The sequence below is a fragment of the Pelophylax lessonae genome (genome assembly GCF_965119305.1).
Source record: "Pelophylax lessonae genome assembly, chromosome: 12".
NCBI lineage: Eukaryota > Metazoa > Chordata > Amphibia > Anura > Ranidae > Pelophylax > Pelophylax lessonae.
Window position 1 is genome coordinate 199,986,000 of NC_138779.1, and position 23,592 is coordinate 200,009,591.

At 41.4% G+C, this 23,592-nt stretch overlaps 3 protein-coding genes across 3 annotated transcripts in view; all 3 read right to left on the reverse strand.

The window, feature by feature from the left end:
• The window catches only part of LOC309567927 (interferon-inducible GTPase 5-like), a 114,944-nt gene extending 105,593 nt beyond the window's left edge, over window positions 1-9,351 (reverse strand). Inside the window, exon 1 of the mRNA XM_082273477.1 lies at window positions 9,262-9,351. The gene's annotated coding sequence lies outside the window, so the exon portion shown is untranslated. The remainder of the gene's footprint in view (window positions 1-9,261) is intronic.
• The window catches only part of LOC309568972 (uncharacterized protein), a gene marked incomplete at its 3' end in the record, with an annotated part of 94,615 nt that overhangs the window by 56,735 nt on the left and 14,288 nt on the right, over window positions 1-23,592 (reverse strand). The window contains exons 2-3 of the mRNA XM_082274736.1: window positions 9,234-9,342; window positions 61-103 (exon numbers count right to left, since the gene is read on the reverse strand). Coding sequence (XP_082130862.1) covers window positions 61-103; window positions 9,234-9,342 — 152 coding nt within the window. The remainder of the gene's footprint in view (window positions 1-60; window positions 104-9,233; window positions 9,343-23,592) is intronic.
• LOC309567929 (interferon-gamma-inducible GTPase 10-like) lies at window positions 2,884-4,070 on the reverse strand (the record flags this gene model as incomplete). The annotated part of the gene is made up of 1 exon (XM_082273479.1): window positions 2,884-4,070. Exon 1 carries the CDS (start codon window positions 4,057-4,059, stop codon window positions 2,884-2,886), a length of 1,176 nt encoding a protein of 391 aa, XP_082129605.1. The 5' UTR covers window positions 4,060-4,070.

The window sequence follows — 23,592 nt, forward strand, 5'->3', positions numbered from 1 at the left end:
ACTAAGCGACAATATGAAATTGACAAGTTTATCACCTGTAATATTACGCACGTAACTTACCTGTTGGAATGTGAGTGTGGTCTCTAATATATTGGTAGGACCTCTAGGGAGTTAAAGATAAGAATAAGAAAACACATTAATAATATCAAAAAAGGCTTTAGAAAACACAGCTTATCTAATCACTTTAGACTCCATCACAACAAAGACCCCAGTAAATTAAAATTTTGTGGTATAGATAAAATTGAAAAACACTGGAGAGGCACCAATATGAAAAGATCCATCTCACAAAATGAAACCAGGTGGATACATAGACTTGGTAGTATGACACCTAGAGGATTAAACGTGGAGTTAGACATTAATTGTTTCATTAGCGATTTTTTATATTTTTTATATTTTTCACATATTTATATTTTAATAATTTTCACATATTTATATTTTAAATATTTTAATATTTTATTGAATTATGCTTGAAATTATCTTGAGATGTGGAGTAAATTGTATATTTATTTATGTATGCATATTATATTATATTATATTATATTATATTATATTATATTATATTATATTATATTATATTGTACTATATTATCCTGCTAGCTATAGCTATCAATGTCCCATTATTGTAATATATACTAGTTCACTGTATGTTATCAAATGCAAGTCATTCCTCCAAAACTAATTTCTGTAGAATCCACTAGAGGGCACTGTGACTCACGGCGTAGTACAATATGTAGTTTTTTAGATTTGGGTAATTAAACATGATTATTGTCCCTTTTTAGATAGTATATGACCCGCACATGCATGTGGATATGACTTTATATATTAATACAAAGTGGTACTAATATAAAGTCCCAGCGCCAAATTAAGCAGGATGAATGGGAGGAGCGACTCGCATGTATAAATCTTCCTTAGACGCTTAGTATGCCAGCTACAGATGACGCCCTGGGAGGAGGGGGAAACGCGTCTAACGATTGGCTGAAGCATCTTGCGTCACGAACTACGTAATTTCTGGCCAGTGGAGCGCATGCTGCAAGAGCAGCTAACCACCACATCGTGCATTGCCATTTTTTAGCTAAATGTTTGTAAGTATGTTTCTTTCATTCAATAAACAAACTATCATTATGTACTTCACCATGGATGACTTTGTATCTTTATGAGGGCACTCTGGATCCATGAGCAAATACTATAAAGGATTTCTCCCAACAATTGATATTAAAAAAGGCTGCTTATCTAAGGATCTCTGGACATACATCAAGAGATTATCTGCAATCCAACGCCTGATATTTATCTGCCTGTGGTAAGTAGGGAACCACAAGGGGGAGCACCAGCACTTTACTCAAGCAGGTGGAGCACAGCAGCACTTTTGTTATATGCACTTAAGCACTATTTATTAGTTTATTGAGCATATCATTTATTGACTATTGCACAAAGGACTTGATTTGCATAATTTATTGATTGTTGTTGATTATTGGATTAATATTGCTAATTTTGCACATACTCTATTTGCAGAGCTGTGAATATATGAATTTATTTGGGAAATTATCACAAAGTTAGCAGTGCTGAGTAACTTTGTTCACATATGTGTTATATTGTAATTATTGGTAAAATAGTTCTGGTTCTGTATGCTGTTTGTAGGTTTGTTGTTTGGGAGGAAGGGCACAAGGTAGATGGACCACGGGAACAAAGTATAAATCTGGCCTTGATTGGAGAGTTAACAAGACCTTTTCATCTGCATTGTTGGTGAAATAAAGAGGAAACTGTCCTCGCCTGGCCATCAAACAAAATGTCAGCCAATTGTCTGATTTTTGCTTTGTGATGAAGATGGGGCTACAAATGCAAAATGCTGTAATTCCTAAACTATTTACCCAGATGAGATGTAAATACCCCAAAGGTAAAGCCGGCATTCTTTACTTTCAGCCTTCTTCCATTATCAAAGCTTAAATTCCAATGTTTTTAATTAAAAAAAAAACTAAAGTAATCATTCTTTATTAATGTCAATTTTTTATGGAACTTACATTTTGCATCACATCAAAAAAAAGACACGGTTTTCTTTTTATGATTTTAACAGTTTATTAAATGTAATCTTCAAACCCATAAACTTAACTTTGTGTTCATACACACATTCATTATACAATGTATTTCACTGATATGAGCATGCAGATACAGTATAGTAGAAATTTATATAGTATTTGGCAAGCAGAGTAATATCACCTCCCTTTCCCATAATATCACTGATGGAGTCTGACCACTCCGATCACATAGTACACATCCATCCATCCAGAGGGAGAGGGTAGGAGACAGAAGCTTGTGTTAAAATACATGTAAACCCAAAATTAATGACATTAGGTTTGCCAGCATACTGTGTACCCATAAACACTGTGTACCCATAAACACTGTGTACCCATAAACACTGTATACCCATAAATACTGTGTACCCATAAACCTTTTTTTTTTTTTAAATAAAGATAATTTTTTACCAATTTTTTATCAATTGGTGATCTCATGCAGCCTCTTTGCAGGCACTTTTTGTTCAAACACAGCAGAACAGCTGGGAGACTGTTGTTGCCCTGTGATGGGAAGTGACTGAACAAGTCCCTTCGTGGCAGGATCATCAGGTTTAATGAAAGCTGCAGTTTTAAAAATATTAAAAAAAACAACTTTTGAAATGACATTAACTCGAACAACTGACATGAGATTGTAATAACGGGGTTTATATTTCCCATCATATGCATAAATATAATTCTAGAATAAAATGTAGATTAGGAAGAATAGAGAATACACACTGCCAAATAAGCAAAGACAGTTTTCTAGTTCTTCCTATATTCACAATCAATCATACATACATTATGCATAATATTACAGTATGTATTTTTTGTTTTTTTCTTAACAGCCAAAAGCAACATTAAGAGCAACTTTTCCATCTTCTGCAATCCCATCCAGGGCAAAGTACAGAAGGTTGCTACATGCAGTAGCAGACATGGGACCAGCCACAAGAGCACATAGGACTGGAATCCTGCTGAAAAATGATTTAGCGGCCATATAAGCAGACCCCTGTCTTTTCTCCAGCTCTTTACTCACAAGATCATGAGTGATCTCATTAATCACAAATGGGGATTTCATTAAATCTTTCAGATCACTTCTACCCGACCTTTCTGCCAAATTGTTCAAAGATTTCTTATCAAGACCAAAACTTTCTACATATTGATTGAGACGGTAAAATAAGGATGAAATCTCATTGAGATCTGATAACCCAGGGACAATTGATGCTGCAGCGGCTTGCACAGCGACCAAAGGAACTGTGCTTTCTAGAGCTCGCTTTTTCATTTGTATTGCCTCAGACGAAATGTTAGGCAGGGCTCGTAAATAAACATAACGCTTGTGACTTGGAAGCTCTTCCTCAAATGTTTTCAGCAAACGAGAGAAATCTAATATCTCAGGACGGAAAGAAGATATAAGGAAAACAGAATCGCCTGTAATATCCTTTAAATTACCTTGGAGAGAATTAACACAATCCTGCCTGATCTTATCTAGTAACTCTTTTTCATTGAAAGTTTTAGCTCTACGTTCTTGACTATCTCGTATGTCCCTGTCAATTTTTGATCTCACAAAGTAAAACTTCTTGTTCATTTTTTGGATCTCCTCAGCCAGCAATATGTGATTCTCTTTGAATCTTTCAGATGCAATTATAATAAAAAAGTCATACCGCCGAAAACCAACTTTATCCAGATATTCACTGGCTTTAAAATTCGGAGTTCCTGTTCCAGGAAGATCCCAATAGGTTACGCTCTTATGCTTAGGATGGGGGTAAGCGGTTGGCTCCATAGTGGTCTCCACCACACCGGTCGGAGCAGATCCTTCATCTTCATCGCCGAGACCACGGATGGCATTGATAAAACTGGACTTTCCTGACCCCGATTCTCCAGTAATTGCGACATTCAGGGGGGTATTTTCCACATTGCTTAAACATTTATTGACTTTTTCAAAGGCTTCAGTTGTATCTCCCCTTTCTAAGGCTTCTGTTACCTCCTTTTCAAGTTGTTCAGCGACAGAAGAATCCATATTTTAACTTAGCATAATCTAAAAAAACAAAGGAGAAGAGAGAGGTCAAACATTTAGGGGTGGTTGGAGCTCACCTAAAGCACCTCTACACATTGCAGAAAGGCACCAGACTCTTGGGCACCCCATTGCCTAGAGAGCAATGTTGGCAAGAGGCAGGTGGCTCATGTAGCACCTAGTCCAAATATGGGCAATGATGGCATAGTAAACTCCATCCCCCAAGTTACCTGGGTGCAAAAAAAAACATGTCGAGCTTGGCAAAATTTTACCCCCCAACTTTCAGCAGAGGATAAAGTAGTATTTCCCTCTGCTGTCAAAACTGCTGCCTCAGATACAAACAAAAGGAAAGCAGCAGCAAAAATGTCCAGCTTGAAATGGATCAACCCCTAGCACAGCCTTTAGTATGGTGTTTTTTTCCCATGTATATCTCTTACCCGCACACGCTTGTGAACTGGTTAGAGGTCTGAATACCCCATATAACAGGTTTACTAGAGAGGGGGTCACTACCAACCTGCTCCATGGAGTTGGGAAGGAGATGGGTGGTAAATAAAGCCCTCCTTGCTGACACAGCCTCCTCCAGTGGCAAGCATTGTTACATTGAAAGCAAAGCACCCACCCAATGCTGAAATGCATTCTTGCTGGAACATAGGAAAAAACACCAATGGGAAGGAGAGGGCTGCACGCTCCAAATTGATTACAAGGAAGAAAAATTCCCCCAGGGTTCTTTTTAACAGCAAATAAGTCTTTTGGACAAAATTGTAAAATGTTGATTTTTATTAAGAACTGAGAACTAAGAACACTCACTCCTCCATACTGACATCCACCCATCAAGACATTTTGATATTTGCATAACTCCTTCTAAGAGCCAGACCACTGCTTGCTACAGGGCTGGGGGCTCTTGGGAGTAGTACTAAGGCAAGTAATAAGGGAGTTATCCTTTAAGACAGTCAAGACTCAGCGCTCACTGTATTGGGATTTCTAGCGATGCTGCTCTCCTCACTAAAAACAGAAAGAAGGACGGTGGAAACGCCCAGTGCATTACACAAGACACCAATGACATTTTATTTAAAAAATGCCAAAAGCATACTCACAAACATGAAAGGATAAAACGCATGTCATATACAACACCGGTATCAGGGAGCTTCCTCAGAGCTCTGAGCAAAGGAGCTTGTCTCCCAAATTGCGTCAGCTTTCCAACCACAGAGATGTGTCATCCCTGATACTGGAGTTGTATATGAAATGCATTTCATCAAACTCTGACCCCTGGGGGGCGTGGCTACCACGCAAACAAGCTGGCAGCTTGATTGAGGAGCTCCGCAATGGTGCCGGGTAATCCACGACTTTGAGGTGAGCCAGCCAGCCCTGTCAGGTCCCTTCTCACTCCGCAGACTCTCTGCATCCCCCCCGCCATGCCGTGCAAACGTAACAAAGCCACAAACCCTCGCAAACTGCAGCACTTCTTCCCACCGGATGGCGGTGGTGGCCACTCTCCCACTCTCTCGGCAGTATCCTCATCCTCCTTCGGCCCCAGTACTCCTTCCAAATCTCAGCAGGGACCCTCAAAATCCTCTCCCCAAGCCTCCACACCCTTATCAGGCAGCCCAGCCAAATCCAGGCCAAGGATGGACCAGGATTTTCCTGTCATGGACTCTATCAAGGGCCATATCAGCCTGGATGACACCAGCGAATTTACAGCTTCCATTAACTCCTTCCCCACCACCAACCAGCCTATATTGGACACTACCATGAAGGAGATGCTGGTCTCCCTCTGTAAATCTCTCTATACTGATATGCTGTCCTGTGTGCAAAGCTTCCGGAAGGAGCTGTCTAAATTTGGTGATAGAGTGGATCACATGGCGCATAAGATAGGGGAGTTTGCTACTTCTTATAATATTCTTGTGGACTCCCATAATGATCATATTGACGATGTGGACTGGCTCAAAGCTAAAGTCGCTGACCTAGAGGACCGCTCTTGCAGGAACAACATCAAACTGCGTGGGGCCCTGGAGGAGACAGTGGGTCCTGACCGCCTGTATCAGTATGCTGTGGATCTTATTACTGAATTCCTGCCATCGGCTGCTTCCTCTGAAATTATCATTGATAGAATCCACCGTCTTCCTAGGCCCTCTTTCCTAGAGAACAGCATGCCCAGAGATGTCCTGATGAGGGTCCACTTCTATCATATAAAGGACCAATTTATGGGAGAGTTCCACAGGAACTCCCGCAACTCTGCAACCTACACTTCTATCCAAGCTTTTGCGGACCTGTCACAGTATACCATGATGAAGCGCAGAAATCTACTCCCTATCACGAAAGCTCTGTGCAATCATAATATTACTTACAGATGGGATTTACCCACCAAAATCACTGTTACACACAAGGGCACGACCGCAGTCTATGTCTATCTCGTCCCTGGATGAAGGCCTGCATTGGCTTCGCACCTGTGATATTGTTCCCCCTCAGGATGACTCCAGGCAGTCCCCTCAACCTGTCTCTCCTCAAGAGGAATGGCAGCTGGTCTCCCACTGGAAGAAAAAGAATCATAACTGACGGCTCCATCCCACCTTATCCTCACTCTGAGGCACCCAGGAACTCCACCCCACGTTTTACCCCCTAGTGCAAATGTCTGCTTACGGATCCACACTGGGGTCCCTTTTTTATATTTGTTTCTATTGTTGACTCTTCTTTATCCCTTCCTGATGCCTATTGCTGACTGCTTCTCCTTCTCCAGCTGTCTTTTTTTTGGGATACATTTTGATTGTTATTCACCACAACCCATCGCACTGCTATCATGAGCAGTTACCACATGGTGCTTATCACTTTTCTTTCCAAGCCATCCCGGAGACTCTTAAGGCTGAGGTACTGTTTAATCTTTTTCTCCCTCCAGGACTATGGTAATTAAGGTTGTCTCTTACAACGTAAACGGGTTGAACCATCCAGCTTAACGGTCAGCACTGTGGAAAGACGCTCTTAGGCTGAAAGCTGACGTTTTATGTTTCCAAGAATTATCATGCTTCCATACTGGTACAACTTAGGCATTGATTCACACCTACACTGGAGGTTCTGTGGCCTCAGATGGAGGCCGCTCTTGCCTCTTTTGATGACCTTTGCATATTCCTTCTTATTGACATATGGAAGCCCCACCATCTCCACATGCTCTCACCCACACTTCAGGCTTCCCTTCTTGCTTGGCGCAGGCTACTCTCTGCTATCCCCACTTTGGTGGCTCTGAAGAGCCTTCTGGTTCCCTTGAAAACTCTGGACTCCCTGCTCCCTGACTTGCCCCTAGAACGCTGGTAAACAGGGGGGACTTTTCTGCTCTCGGATCTCTTGATTGATGGCCACATCAAATCCTTTGATAACGTAATTCATGACTTTGGATTTTCCTACTCGGACCTCCGTGTCTCATCCCCTGAGATCCGTTATAGTGGAGGAGGCCTCCCTACCTCTAGAAATATGGTGGTTTTATCATGTCTCCCCTCCCCCTCCTAAGGGCATCTCCCTTTTTTACTATTTCTTTCAAGATAAGATGACCTTTATCAAAGCTCCTCCATACATTAAAAGGGAAAAAGACCTGGGTGTGTCACTCTCCCCTTCCCAATGGCAAATAGCCTTCAGGTCCGTATACAAGGCTTCTCATTGTATCAATCATTGGTAACTATACCAGAAAATTGCTCTCAGGTGGTACCTTACCCCCTTCAGAATATCCAAGTTCCTGCCCTCCTCCTCCCCTCTCTGCTGGAGGGGTTGTGAAGAGGTTGGACACTTACTACATATGTTCTGGTCCTGTAATAGTCTACAGAGCTTCTGGGGAAGTGTCTTCTGTCTAGTGTCGGACGTATCTGTAATTCTCACCACTCTGGACTTCAGACTTGCAATTTTAAATCTTGATATAGATAAAATTCCCCTTCCCCTCTCAAATGATTGTTACCCATATTTTCCTAGCAGCCAGACTAATCCTAGCCAGGAGATGGAAAGTTCCCCTTGCCCCGAATGTTGGGGACATAGTGGAGTTAGTTCACCCTCATTTCAAGTTTAAATATCTGATTGCAACAAAGCAAGGCCAGAGAAAACGGTTTGACTCTCAATGGCAACTTTGGACTAGCAGATTTGCACTGAAATTAATCAACAAGACTCTCTTAGAACGCTGGATTTGATTTATAGTTTAAAATTTCTCCCTTGGCAATGGCATCCCTCTTTGAAGCCATGTTGGCTCCTCCTCCCCCTTTTTATATCTTTTGGCTATGTTGTTTTTGTTGCTTTGGTTACAGATCATACTCACATCTACTAATCGTGTCTGCCTATATGACTTATTAACAGACTATGTACATCTGTTCTTTGTACTGCTTTGTTATGATATGATCATATTCCTTTTCTTTGTGTTGTGAATTTTGAAAATTCAATAAAAACGAATTTTAAAAAAAAAGAAAACACTCTAACCCCTTAGAGAGTTTTAATATAGCCCAGTGATGGATTTCAGAAGGTTCATGAAAGAAGAAAGGAAGGTGGGAAACAGGGAAGGAAGGAAGATGGGAAAAATAGAAGGAAGGCAGGATGAAGGGAGGAAGTAAGAGCAAAGAAGGGAGGAACAAGGGATGAATGGATGGATTTATGGATCACTTCAATATTCAGTCCTACAAGTAAAAAAGCACAAGTAGAAAGGAAGGTGGGAAACACCTATTTCTACACTGAAACAGAATACAAGGAATTCAGGAAGGAAGGATGTTAGGAAGGTGGGAATGAAGGAAGAAGAGGGGTGAAGGAAGAAAGGAAGGATCATTTTAATGTTTCATTCTGCAAGCAAAGAAGAAAAAAATGGAGTAGTGAGATGGAAGAGAGGAACGTGTAAGAAAAGCAAAAAAAAAAAAAAAAAAAGAAGGAAGGAAAGGGGGAAGAGAAGGAAAGAAAGAAAGGGAATAAGGAAAGAAAGGGGGAACATTTTAATGTTTGATCCCCCAAGTAAAGAAACAAAAAAAATGAAGAAGTAAGGTGGTCAGAGGGACAAAGGGAGATTAAAGGTAGATGGAAAGGAAAAAAAGGATTTTTTTACATTTTTTTTATCATAAATGTAAAGAATCAAAAGTGAAGTCAGAATTTTGTGCATGACATCTAAATAGAGTCCAACAAAGTAATAAACCCACATCCTCTGCTAATCCATATATCTATAATATATATACTTCACATAGCGGCAGAGTAAAGTTTTACCGTGTAGAAGCTCTTCTAGCAGACGTGTATTTCCTATGTGTATCCGATTATAAATGTGTAAATCTCTGAGTTTCCTCTTCCCTGTTAAGAAAACAAAGGGAAAAAAAAAGAAGATTTAAAAGTTCAATGACATAAATTTAATAAAAGGAAAAATGAAGTCAGAATTCCATGAATACTTTAGATATCCAATGTTTTGCTGAAATTCAAAATGTAAATCCTTCTACTTTAGCAAGATAAAGAAGTCTTACCGTTTCAGAGTTCCTCGGTCGGATGTGTCCTATATGGAGGTTCTTGTAAATGTGTGTTCTCCAATGTTTCTTCTCTTTATATTGCCGTGCAGTGAAAGTGAAAGGAACAAATCTTTTCAGGAGGGAAACCCTCTGATTCCAGGAACTCCATTCCATATTCCTACTGTGACCTTCTGTGAAGGACTCACTGTTTCTAAAGCTCTAGAAATGGGGCTTCTGAAATATTTTCCTTAAAGCAGATCTTACAGAAAAATGTAAAATGTATTGAATTGTATTGTAACTGCATTGTCTTCTCTCATATTGTAAAACGCTGCGCAAACTGTTGGCGCTATATAAATCCTGTATAATAATAATAACGGAAATTTTTCTATCAAATACTTACCGTAATTTTCCTTTCTTGATGGACTCCATGGCAGCCTACGTGTGGGTTAGTCCAGCCTCCTCCTACCTCCTAGGTGAGAGCATATCTAATTGCCGTTCTATATGCTCTAATCTGATACAGCTCAGATTCCCCTTTTATAGGAATTCTTATCACACACAACACATTTAGGGTCTGTCACCCTGGTACATGGCCACTTCTGATAACATCTTAATAGGAGAACAGTGATGAGCCAAACGCCCCTGGTTCGGTTCGCACCTGAACACCGCAAACAGAAGAAAAGTTTTTTTCGCACAAACCCCATTGAAGTCTATGGGACTCGAACCTTGAAAATCAAACAGCCTCATTTTGAAGGCTTAAATACAAGTTATTGCCCAAAAAAAGTGTATGGGGGTCCGGGTACTGACCTGGGGAACATGTAGCAATGAAAAAAAGTTTTTAAAAGCGATCATTTTATAAGGAGCGGTGATTTACGGATTGTATTGAAGCTTAAAGTGAAAACTATTAAAATGAAAAATTCCTTTAAATATCGTGCCTGGGGGGTATGTAGCCTGCTGCAGCAATACTGACATTTCTAAAGGAAAAAATGTCATACAAATATACATACAAATTTCAAATTGCATGTACTTGTCATACAGGTGCCAAAAATTTGGCCTTTGCTGTTGGTGGAGCCTGAACACCATAACCAACCCCTCGCAGTTACTCTTGCTGGGCGCAGGAATGGAACCTGCTGGTAAGAATTCCATACAAATTTAAAATTGCATGTACTATACAGGTGCCAAAAATTGGGCCTTTGCTGTTGGTTGTACCTGAACACTGTAACCAACACTTCGCAGTTACTCTTGCTGGGCACAGGAATGGGACCTGCTGGTAAGAATTCCATACAAGTTTGAAATTGCATGTACTATACAGGTGCCAAAAATTGGGCCTTTGCTGTTGGTGGTGCCTGAACACCGTAACCCCTCACAGTTACACTCTTCCGTAACCCCTCACACTCTTGCTGGGCACAGGGTACAGGGACAGGGCCTGCTGTTAAAAATTACATACAACATTTAAATTGTATGCACCTGTAATACAAGTGCAGAAAAATTAGGCCTTGGGGTTGGTGGTGACCTAAACCAAAAACATTGATGGAAGCTAGCAGAATCAAGGTATAGGAATAGGCTAGGAAGCATATGCAGTCTTCAAGGGATGGCAGGCCCCTAGCAAATTCAATCAGTTACATCAGCATCAGGGGCTTGATAGCTCTTGTTGATCCGGGACTGGTTCATTTTGATAAAAGTCAGCTGGTCAACAGAGTATGTGGACATCAATAAGGTGCATATATAAAAACAAAGCCTCATACATCCACTAGCAGCGCTAATAAGCTCATGCTTCCAGGATCCTCAAATATATATAACAATCAATAAAACAATCAATTAGCATGAATGTGATCATCTTGTTTGCTATGTAACATATGAAAAGTGGTTATTGCAGTCTCTTGATACATAAACAATGAGAAATGATGAGTAGTGCAAAAAAAGTCCCAGAAAGGTCCTCTTCAAATACCCAAAGTAGCAAAGGAGCCTTCACCACACCACCGTGCATCCCCTAGGTAATGGGAACGTACCCTTATTGAAAGGATCAAGCACTTTGGAAAATAAGGTAAACTTCCACCTCCAAATGGCAATTCACATCCCGGTCACTGTGCATAGTTTACAAGAGGTTAAAATGAGGGTGCCTGGTTTTGCAACAAATGCCAGTATCCAATATAACGATAAAAACCATATTGCTTGTCGACTTGCTGTTTGACACCATACTGTTGTTTTATTGTTCTCTAACACCCTCTGTAATGTTTTGTACTTCTAATAAACTGTGATTGGTGTTCAGTATGTCACATGCTGTTGTCAACACTTTTGGCACGATTTGACCTATTACTATACAGACATAAACAGGCGAGGTGAGGTATAAGGAGGCAGGAGCTGTGAATTGCCATTTGGAGGTGGAAGTTTACCTTATTTTCCAAAGTGCTTGATCCTTTCAATAAGGGTATGTGGACAGACGCACTCTTTTGTCCGTCACAAAACCTCCAGCAGCAGTGAACGTCCGTTTGGAAAGCACACTGGAAACAAGACAGGCCAGTAGCTTCATTGCATATTGAGCAAGTTCTGGGCAATGGTCCATTCTCAAGACCCAGTAACCCAGTGGATGCTCAGCTGGAAAGGTCTCCAAGTCTGCTCTTGTGCCTAGATAATTATGCACCATATGATGGAGACGCTGCCGATTGTTGCTTAAACTTAACAGCCCTGGGTGCTGTTGAGGACTAAAGAACTGTTTAAAGGCATCGGTCAGCTGGCCATCTTCTCCACCACTCCTCCTTTGGCTTAACGATGCCTCAGAAACCCGTCCAGAGAATGTTGACCTCCTAGTGTCTGGAAAGGTGGTACACATTTTTTTTCAAGGCCTCCTCAAGATGTTTCATCCTCTGCTCCCTCTGTGAATGCAGGGTGAGTTCTACAACTTTACCCTTGTAACATGGATCAAGAAGGGTTGCCAACCAGTAATTATCCCTCTCCTTGATAGCACGAATCCTCTGGTCTTTTTGCAGAATCAGGGAGCCCATGCAACGTAAGTCACTTACCAGATGCACCCAGGCCTCAAAGGACCTATGGTGCAGGTAGAGCTCTTTAAAGGATCTCTCAGTGACTCCCTCTTCCTAAGTGGGGATTCAGGGGTGGTTTTTCCTCAGAAAGGATAACTCAAAACTCCTGTTTAAGTGGTTTAGATTCCAAGTGGCTCAAGAAAATAACAGGGAGAAAACCTCATGCAGTATGTATTTATTAAGTAAAAGTAAGCAGAAGAAAACAACTCACGTTTTCTGGTTCCACACAAGCACTTGACATAGGCAGTTTAAAAATGCTGGCAGGGGAGCTGCTATTCTGATGACCAGGAAGCCGCTCCTTACTTCTGCGTTCCAAGCTGTAATTACCGCAAACCGGATGTGACGTTGGACGTGCTGGACCTTAATGCATTTCGATACATAAGTGTCATCAGGAACTAACTGAGGTTGGGTTTTGGAATAATGTAATATAGGTGTTAGCGCCTCACACTCCACCTGATCTGCTCAAGAAACACTGCACCACCAAATTCAGAACATGTGCCAAGCATGAAACATGTGTCAAGTGTCCCTGTCAGAGGGCAGAGAGAAGGTTGGTGCCATTGCCGCATACAACTGAGGTGGCAAGATGGCTGCTTAGAACAAAATGGCTTTCCTAACTAGAAGATTAATCTCTTGTATTTATCTCTTTACTCCTTATATGCAAACTTGCAAAAAAGCAATAAATAAATCTTTAAATAAATCTGATGACTGCTGGAATATTTGAACTTGGAAATAAGGAACTCGTCTAGATGTGAACAGATGTCATGTTTGGAAAGTTATTTGTTGACGATCTAAATAGGAACAATAGGAACAATGGAAAAAAAGGAAGGTGTTTCTGCGCTAATGATTGATGAAATTGTGAAGAAATAAGTAAAAAAATGATAAATAAAAAAAGCAGCTAGCAAAAGATCCACAGACAGTGATCAAAAGGTACAAATATTCACAAAAAGTGCCGCGCTAAGCATAAAAATTATATAAGATGCAGTGACAAAAAAGAAACAAAAGTTCATACAAATGACATTATGAAAAATCATATAGAAATAAGTGTGGAGTGACTAAGAATCCCAAGGAAAGTCCAAATTAAAGCAAATCCAAGAAGGCAATTGTGGTAACAGTCCCTCCTTCCTGTGACACCCAGGGAATGTGTAGAGTGGGGACGCCATGGTGCATTTATATGGGAAGCAGCTTACCAAAAAGCCATGGTTACTGAAATTAATGAGAAAGCCTCGCCAGATAAAGCATATCACATAGATCTCAGGAACTCCAAGAAGCATAAAGCATATCACATAGATCTCAGGAACTCCAAGAAGCATAAAGCATATCACATAGATCTCAGGAACTCCAAGAAACCATAGGAAACTACAGGGAATAGTTAATTCCTCAAGGAAGCTCCGTACAGGTCAGATGGATGCCTCCTGCTTATCCAGCAACAAGTGTGTCCGGGGAGATAACATTCCGGGTCATGGCTCCGCTCCTCTCCCGGCTCTCATCTCCTCTCTCCAAGCTCTCTTCTCCTCTCTCGGACACACAATGGACACTCCGCTTCTCTCTCGCTACAAATGTATCAACTTTCCGCTCCCTTCACACTTATTTGGTTAAGTGACAATACGATTAAAACCAATGTATTTTTTAAACCTATGGACAGAAACAGCTGTCTGCCCATCCACATTGGCCATCATCCTCTATGGCTCAGAAACATACCCAAAGGTCCGTTTATGAGGGTCAGAAGGAATTGTTCCTCTGACCAAGACTATGTATCCCAATCTATGGTTTTAAAGAAACATTTTTTAGAGAAGGGATATAGAGGATCTGACCTAGATAGAGCTATGGAGGAGGTGGGTGCTATGTCCCATGAATATTTTCTGGAGGATAGAATGAGAACTGCTAATAATAAACTTGAGTTCAGTTTTATCAACAATTATCATGCGCAGTACAAGGAAGTTGAGACTATCTTTTATAAATATTGGAATGTACTGATAAAACACTGAGCAAAGTGTTGCCCAGCCGTCCTAGTTTCATCAATAGGAAGGCACCCTCGTACGCTGGTAGACTGGTAAAAAAAGTGTTGAATCCACCCAAACAACCCCAGATGTTTTGGGATAGAGTGGGTTTTCACACATGTAGGTGTTGTATATCTTGCAGGCAGGTGCAAACCCACCTGCGAGGACTTTTCAAATTCACTTCCACGGCCAATAGGAGAGAATTTGAGATTACTGATTTTATTTCTTGCAATTCTTCCTTTGTAGTGCATGCTCTGGAGTGTGCTTGTGTTCTGATATATATTGGACGTACAAAAAGACTGTTGAACAAGTGCATTTCAGAGAATATTAATAATATCAAAATTGGTTTTAGAAACCATAGCGTGTCCCTTCATTTTAGGTTGAAACACAACAGGGATCTCTCGGGCTTGAAATTTTGGGGGATTGCCGTGACCCCACAAGCTTGGAGGGATTCTAATAGAGTTAGGGAGTTATCTAGGAATGAGACTAGGTGGATTTATTTTACTAACATTCTCAGCCCTAAAGATATGAATGTGGAACTGGATTTAAATTGTTTTATCAGTGATTATTGATTTATTGTCTTGAATTTTATCCATATTTTGTTTTTTAATAGAATATAATTTATTTTATTGTAATTTATTATGCTGGGTAAACAAAGGATCTAATAAATTGTTTTCATGTAGCCACCCCCTTTAAGTTTTATATGATCTGATTATGTATCTTCCCCATTGAGTACTGATCATGATCGTGGCATGATCAGTCTAAGTACCCATCACTAATCCAACTCTATTGAGTGAAAAGGGATGTCATATAAGTTTATTCACCGATCGTATTATTTTCACATTCGTTTTAACTTAATTTTGTATGTATAGTGTGACGGTGCTCACCGTCACTGGTAGTGAAAGACAGATACGTAATGGTTTGAATTGCTTCAAGTTGGACAGTAATATTTGTCAGCTGTTTGATTCTGAACATGTTCATTGAAAGAGCTAATCACATTGGCTTCTGTTCCATGTCCTTCAATGTAGGGGAAGTTCAGACTGTCATTGGCAGACTATTGTCTGTTTTGAGGTGGGATGTGTATTGTGTTGGGTCTGCCTATTCCATTGTTAAATGTTAATGAGCCCACATTGTTCTTTGCAGATGGCTAGATAATTAGTTTAGGTTAATTTGGTTTCTGTATACAATTGTATCTGCATATGATAATCAGGCAGAGGGGAGGCATTGTGTACACTGTATGGGAGTGACAGTGTAAAACTCTGTTTTTAATGGATTGTGAATTTCATGTCCTGTTCCCCACAAGGTCCACCTGGGCGATAACCTTGTGGGGTAAAACTGTATAAAAGAGCAGCTGTACCATTAAACCTAGAGTTCTGCTTTACCCTCAATCTAGAGTCCTGTCTCTTGTTGGGGAATCTGCTACAAGGGATTGCTATGCTCTTCATACTCCCTTGAATAACCACTAAGGTCTTGTAAGAGCCTGTCCTGCTTCACCTCTGGGGAAAGAGAGGTTCACCACTGGAACCTGGAGCCTTGTCGTAGGTCCAGGGTGGGTAGGAGACGGCGAGACCCCAACCAAGCTGCGGTGGTTCGTGGGGTCTGAGGTGGTTATGGTGTCTGGTGGAGTGCTTGGAGCCCTCAGTAAAGCACTAGGAGCATCTGTCAATGGAGGTACCCAGTCGGGGTGCCAGTTGATCCGTTACATATAGTATTATGTTTAAATCAAATCAGATTGGGGGACTGTATATCCTTTGTTTTTTTCCCCATTTTGGTGCCCACATTGTTTGTATAAGGAAAGTTAAATCTCCGGGCCATGTGTCTATAAAAGTGTATGCGCCGCGCTGGGTGGCCACGCCCTCTGACGATGTAATGATGAAACGCGTTAGGGCGTGAGCATGTGGCTTCTACGTTCCACGTCTGATCTCTCCTGAGCCTATAGAATACCATGGGACGGTCCGTAGGTGAGAGGCAGATGTTATCTGCATTCAACTTTTAAATGTGTTTTATACATTGCGCTTGTAAGTGCAACTGAGGAGGGGGGAATTTCTTGATCTATTAAAGTATGCAGTATTACGCTATGTGTCATTCCCCTTTTGTTTCTCACTATACGAGCATGTAAGTGAGGAATTCAGCTTGGATAAGGATTACACTCTGGAATTTATCCCTACTATTGCTGAGTGTGCCCCCGTATCCTGTTCCTTGTGAGGAAGGAGTTGTGCCTGGAGGATTGGTGGCTCGTTTAAACACCTATGGTTATGTGACCAAACGACAGTTTTGGGTGGATTACAATGAGTTTTCTACCATTGGGTGATGGATCCACGAGGTGCAGTGATGGTACAGCTGTCAGTTTGAATTGCCACACTTACCTTCCCTAACAAGCCACTGTTTCACCTGGTGTTTGGACTGTTTAACACTTAACATATGGACTCAGAGGACGTCTATTAGTGTCCCATTGTTTATGAGTGATGCTGACATATAAGCACTGCTTAATGTTGTATTATTCTTTGAATGACAGCATTCTATTTTATTTAGAATCTCCTATCCCCTAGACAGAACAACTGAAGTACAGCATGGCATCTTTTAGCCTGACTGCTTGCATAGCCCCTTGAATGCTTAGAGAGCACTGCTGCTTCAGAGAACAATTGAGCAGAAAAGGACAAGGAGGAGGAGGAGTAGGAGGAGGTGGTAGAGTAGCCAGATGTGGCAGAACCTGCACCAGCTTTTTATAGGCGTGGTAGCAAAACAAGCTGCAACATAGAAACCCTGTCCTGCATCCTTCCCAGCTGCCAGCAGAGTTACCAAGTGTGCCTTGATCGAAATGTAATGTCCCTGTCCATGCCTGCTGGACTAAGAGTCAGCAGTAATGTGCACCTTCCCACTGACCGCTCTGTCTGACGAGGCCAAAACACTACCTTCCACATGACGGTAGAGACCCGGAATGGCCTTATGCGAAAAGAAATGCCTTTTTGAAACCTGCCATTGTGGTGCAGAACATTCCACAAATTTGCGAAAGGGAGAAGTCTACCAGATGAAAAGGCAGCAATTGTAATGCTAGCAATTTGGCAAAGCTAGCATTAAGACGCTGAGCATGTGGATGGCTGGGACAGTATTTCTTTCTACGGTTCAGCCACTGGGGTAGTGAAATTTTCCTGCTGCTCAAATCAAGCGGTGGTGTACTGCTAGCAGATTGGGTATAAGTCTCTGTGGCACTCATTTCTATACCATCATCCCTCTCAATGCTGGTATTTGAGAAGGCATGAGGTATAGTAGGGTTAGAGATCACAGATGAGGAGCAAGGTGATGTATGCTTGTTTTGATCTTGTGGCTCTTTCAGGTGCTGTTGCCAACGGACTACATGGCAGGTCGTCATATGCCTTGTCAAGCATGTGGTACCCAAGCGGCTGGTGTTTTGGCCACGCTTGATCCGCTTCAGACAGATGTTGCAAACAGCAATGCTGCGGTCTACTGCACATGTGCTGAAAAAAGCCCACACTAATGAACTTTTTGAAGTCCGCGGGAAGTTTGCAGCACCCTGCACCTGTGGAGCTCTGTGCTGTGACACAATAGGTTGGCCTGGAGCACACCCTGCCTCGTTGGAGTTGTTCCTCCTCCTCCTCCTCCCCCCCCTCACTTCCCTCCTCTATCCGGTCAGGCACCCAAGTACAGTCAGTGACCTCATCATCCCCTCCCTCCTCGTCACTGAAGCAAACTTGGCAGTATGCTGCAGCTGTGGGAACATGACTGCTAGTTTCCTGTCCGTCATTGTCACCCCCTCTCTCTAGGCTCATGGTATTCCGTTCATCAACCTGGGAAACAACTTCACAGCTTTCAAATTGCTGCGCATCCTGCAGCAGCATGTCACGGACACTATGATCGAATAGTTCAGGTGTCTCCTCCATGCATGATGGTGGGGCGACAGAAGGAGTAGCTGTGGAGAAGATGCCTGTGGATCGGGCCGCTTTGGTAGCTGTGGTGGAAGGCAAACTACTGTGAGCGTGGGTGCCAGAGAACAAGGAGGATGAGAACGGCTTATTTATCCACTTCCACAGGTTGTGGCTGAATAACACAGGCAGCTCCGGAAAGTAATAATTCAACACAACTGGATTTGCAATGAATAATTATATAGGGATTTTGATTCCCCCCAAGTCCCAGATTTGGAGAAGGGACCTGGGACCCAAACTCCCAGCACAACTATAATGCAATAATTTATATATACACAAGATATTGAATGATCAGTGAGAGTGACTAATAATGCAATTCTATTTAGTCTGACTTCAAATAACTTGAACTATATAACTCGGTTTATCCCCTTGTTGTAATTAGAGCATTCAATCTAACAACTGCAATATCACACTCTAAAACCTACGGGGCCCCCTTAAATGATGAATTACTAGAGTCACTGTCCTAGCATGGCCTTGAGATTCTTCGCCGGCAGTTGGAGCTCTGGTCACTATACAAGTGACATTTGTAATCCACAGTAAAAAGGTAAAAGGTAATATCCAGGGTCTGCTTTAGGTGTATGTAGTATGTGTGACTTTAAGCATACTAGTTCTCCAAATCACAAGGCACTTCAATATCTTGCTAGTGTTCAATGGCGACCGTCACAGCCTTTGCATGGTTCTTCCTCCTTCGCTACTGCGTCACAGACTCTTTCCGTGCTCGCAGTAGTCAGGCCTCTCTCACTCAGCTCTGCACCGTTCACCGGTCCTCTGGCCTTTAAACAGGGCTGGTCACCTCACCGCGATTCCCACTGTCTCTCGGATGCACTCTCTCTCTGTGCAGGCCTCACCCTCCGGCCTCTCCGCCCGCTCAATCCGTCCTGCTCCTCTCTCAGCACCTCCGCTCTCCACCAGGTCCCCGCAGCAAGAGACCGCACATCCAGCCCCACCCCCAATTTATCTCCCTCCCATGATCCTCTGTGGATCCCTCAGCTGCCTGGGAGTGTAGTCCAGCCAATTCAATCTTGCATAGTCTCTGCTCTTCTGCCAACTATATCCCGCATAATCCAGTTCGCTGCTTTCACAGAAGAAAAACCCATAATATCCGCAGTTCTTAAAGAAGTTATTACCCCAGGCTTGAATTCTACCGCAACACCATATTTTTACTTGGCTGCATCAGCATAAAGGGATAATGTAATCTATTAACAACCAGACCCTGTATAATTCAGTCAGTATGCAGCAATTCTGCCAAAGGGTCTAATCGCCAGGACAAATAAGAGGAGTGACAGGGGTCAGCTCTGCCTAGTGCCCCTGTGTATAGGCAAAGTGGCCATAAGAATAATTATTAACCCGTAATCTAGCTTTGGGGTTATGGTAAAAAAGGTTTGACCCATCTGATAAAAAATTCCCCAAAACCAAGTTTCACTAAAACTTCTTGCAAAAAATGCCATTCAACCAACTCAAATTTTCTGAGTGTCCAAAGCTACCACCACCCTGGTTCTCATAACTATATGGTTAGCATGCATATTTGTAGAAAGTCTAGGCAGATTTATCGATATTGTTCTGCCTAGAATGAACCCATCTTGATATAACCAAACTATATCTGAGATCACCTCCTTCAATCTGCATGCAAATACTTTAGCTAGGATTTTAATTTCTGATTTTATTAACTATTTCTGGACCGGTCCACGCATATATACTGCAGCAGTGCGGCCCTTGAGCATGAAATAACGTTCCTGTATGGCTTTCTTTTCTTCAGGCCTGGGGTGTGCATGTGCACCGCCGGCAACACGCTGTGATTGGACACAGAGAGAGCTAATCAGCAAGTCCGGCAGAACAGATGTTCGCCGGAACCCAGCGACTGCTTTTGAGAGAGGCAGAACTGTGTTCTGCCTGTGTACTGTAAATAAAACGTTCTGTGAGAGGGGAAGAGGGAGATCTTGTGTTTCTGCAAAGCAGGGACACTGATCTCTGTCTTTCCCCCAGTCAAAGCACCTCCCCCCACAGTCAGCAAGCACGCCCAGGGAACACATTTACCCCTTTAAATAGTGAAATCCCTGCACTGCCTGTGTTCTATATACACTGCTCAAAACAAATTAAAGGAACACTTTAAAAACACATCAGATCTCAATAGGGAAAATATCATGCTGAATATCTATACTGATATGGACTGGGTAATGTGTTAGGAATGAAAGGATGCCACATTGTTTCATGGAAGTGAAATTGATCAACCTACAGAAGGCTGAATTCAAAAGACACCCTCAAAATCAAAGTGAAAAAAATGATGCAGCAGGCTACTCTATTTTACTGAAATTTAATTGCAGCAATTCAAAATGGTACTCAGTAGTTTGTATGGCCCCCATGTGCTTGTATGCATGCCTGACATCAGGGCATGCTCCTTTTGAGATGACAGATGGTATCCTGAGGTATTTCCGCCCAGATCATAACCAGGGCATCACTGAGATCCTGAACAGACTGAGGAGCAACCTGGTGGCGTCAGATGGACCAAAACATACAGTAATGTTCCAGAGGTGTTCTTTTGGATTTAGGTCAGTCGAGCATGGAGGCCATTCAATGGTATCAATTCCTTTATCCTCTAGGAACTGGCTGTGCCCTCTTGCTACATGAGGCTGGGTATTGTTGTGCACCAGGGGGAACCCAGGACCCACTGCACCAGAGTAGGATCTGAAAATGGGTCCAAAGATTTCATCCCAATATCTAATTGCAGTTAGGGTGCCATTGCCTAGCCTGTAGAGGTCTGTGTGTCCCTCCATGGATATGTCTCCCCAGACCATCACTGACCCACCACCAAACTGGTCATGCTGACTAATGTTATAGGCAGGATAACATTCTCCACGGCTTCTCCAGAGCCTTTGTCTGTCACATGTGCTCAGGTGAACCTGCTCTCATCTGTGAAAAGCAAAGGGCACCAGTGGCGGACCTGCCAATTCTGGTGTTCAATGGCAAATGCCAATCAAGCTCCATGGTGCCGGGCAGTGAGCACAGGGCCCACTAGAGGACTTTGGAACCTCAGGCCACCCTCATAATGTCTGTTTCTGATTGTTTGCTCAGACATTCACATGCCAGTGGCCTGCTGGAGGTCATTTTGTAGGGCTCTGGCAGTGCTCATCCTGTTCCTGGACCCTGTGGAGCAACTACCAGTAGTGATACTGACTCTTCCATTCCGTTTTGTTGCCCATATAGTGCCCCTGTTAATTTCATTAACACCAAAGCAGCTGAAACTGATTAACAACCTCCTTTGCTACTTAACTGATCAAATCAATATCCCAGGAGTTTAATTGACTTGATGCTATACTCGATTAAAAAGCGTTCCTTTAATTTTTTGAGCAGTGTTTATTTTTACTACAGAGTGTGTGAAAACATTGAAACATAAAAAATTCAACTAGTGTCATCAAAAATTATTATACATAAAAATTCCAACATTGAAGAATAAAAGTGCATAAGTCCATAAATGTGAAATAGAAAATTAATGCTGCGCTATGGTAGGTGCTAAAGTGCAACTCAAGTGCTGCTGTGCAAAAATCAAAAAGATTCTGAAATGTGACGGTACAAAAGTCCATAAAGTGTTGTGAATCCATGCAAAGAAATATTGCAAGGTTATGAAAAGTACTGTGCTCCCCCTTCCTCTCTGGCCGTCACTCACCAGCTTTCCATGAAAATATCGCCTATAGTAAAAAATACAGTTTATCTCTCTAGGTAATTTTTTGGCTCTTAATCACATTGCCAACAATTAAACATTTTCATAGAAGGAGAATAGGAAATTCATAGCGTGATACCGTTTAAGTTAAAAAAGCTTTTATTATGATAAAAGGTTTCCACTCACATAATGCATTCTAGGTAAAAGTATGTAAGATAGCTGTACTACCTGCAGTTTGCATTCCAAATCCAGGAAATGACATCACCGGAAGTCTCCGTCACCTAATGCATTTCGGTCCGCCCAGGAAGCTTCATCAGAGGCTGGTGTCTTCCGGGGCCATATCGGATGCATTGAATGCCATAGAATGGGCTCTTAATAATAAAAACACAACTTTCTCAGATCTCAGACTCTCTGTCCTTTTGACTCTCTACACGAAACCTTCCTGCTCTCTGAGCTCTCACAGTCCTCTGACTCACTCAGTCTGTCAGTTCCCTAGACTTGCTCACTAGTCTTTGTCAGGTTTATTTGGGGAGGTTAAATAAAAAAAAAAAAAAGAAATGAAATATTTCATATTTTGGTTTACATAGAAATGCTGAGCAGTGGCATCCATGTTATAGAAGGTCGCTAAAAGTTCAAACCTCCTTTTAGGAAAGGTGTCTATTCAAGAAAAGTTTCAACAGACATGCTATGTTGACCTAAGGTAATAAATAGTCTGTTTAACTTTCTTTAAGATAAAGTCTAAGACGCTATAGAAAGGTAATCTTATCTGTGTGGTAATCATAAACCTTAGTCAGTATTTTCTGTGTTTTAGACCCATTAAAAAAATAAGATTAACGATTAACAGATACATTATAATCTTATATGTAATAGAATATTAACAATGATATATATATATATAACTAACATACATAGATATGTAGAAAACAGTTATATATTATAATTGTTTCATTCTTGATAACTGATATTGATGACTCATCTCTGTATGTCAAGGGAGGCTTCAGTAAACATTTGTAAATTGTAAGTTGTAGAAAGCATCATAAAATTTTGTTTAACCTTGCTAGATTCTAGAAAGTCTGAGATGGTAAGCTCTTTGTCAATATAAGGTTCAAAGTTTATTTGTAGGCAAATAATGCTGTTATACTGAACCTAACAGCAACACAATACTGCCATCTCTGGTGACTGACTACTACTAATTGAAGTCTTAGGTTAAAAAGTCATTTCCAATATAGATAGATAGAGATATATATATATATATATATATATATATATATATATAATTAAAAAAGATATATTAATAATATATTATGGTGTTACCAAGATTCCTTCCTCATTTAGATACATTATGGATATTAAATGGACATGTAATAGATGAGAGTATGGATAAATTAATATGTTGTTTTATGATAGTCTTAAATGGAGAAATCATATAGTTTTAATATCCATATACTGGTTGACCAAGAGGTGTCACTC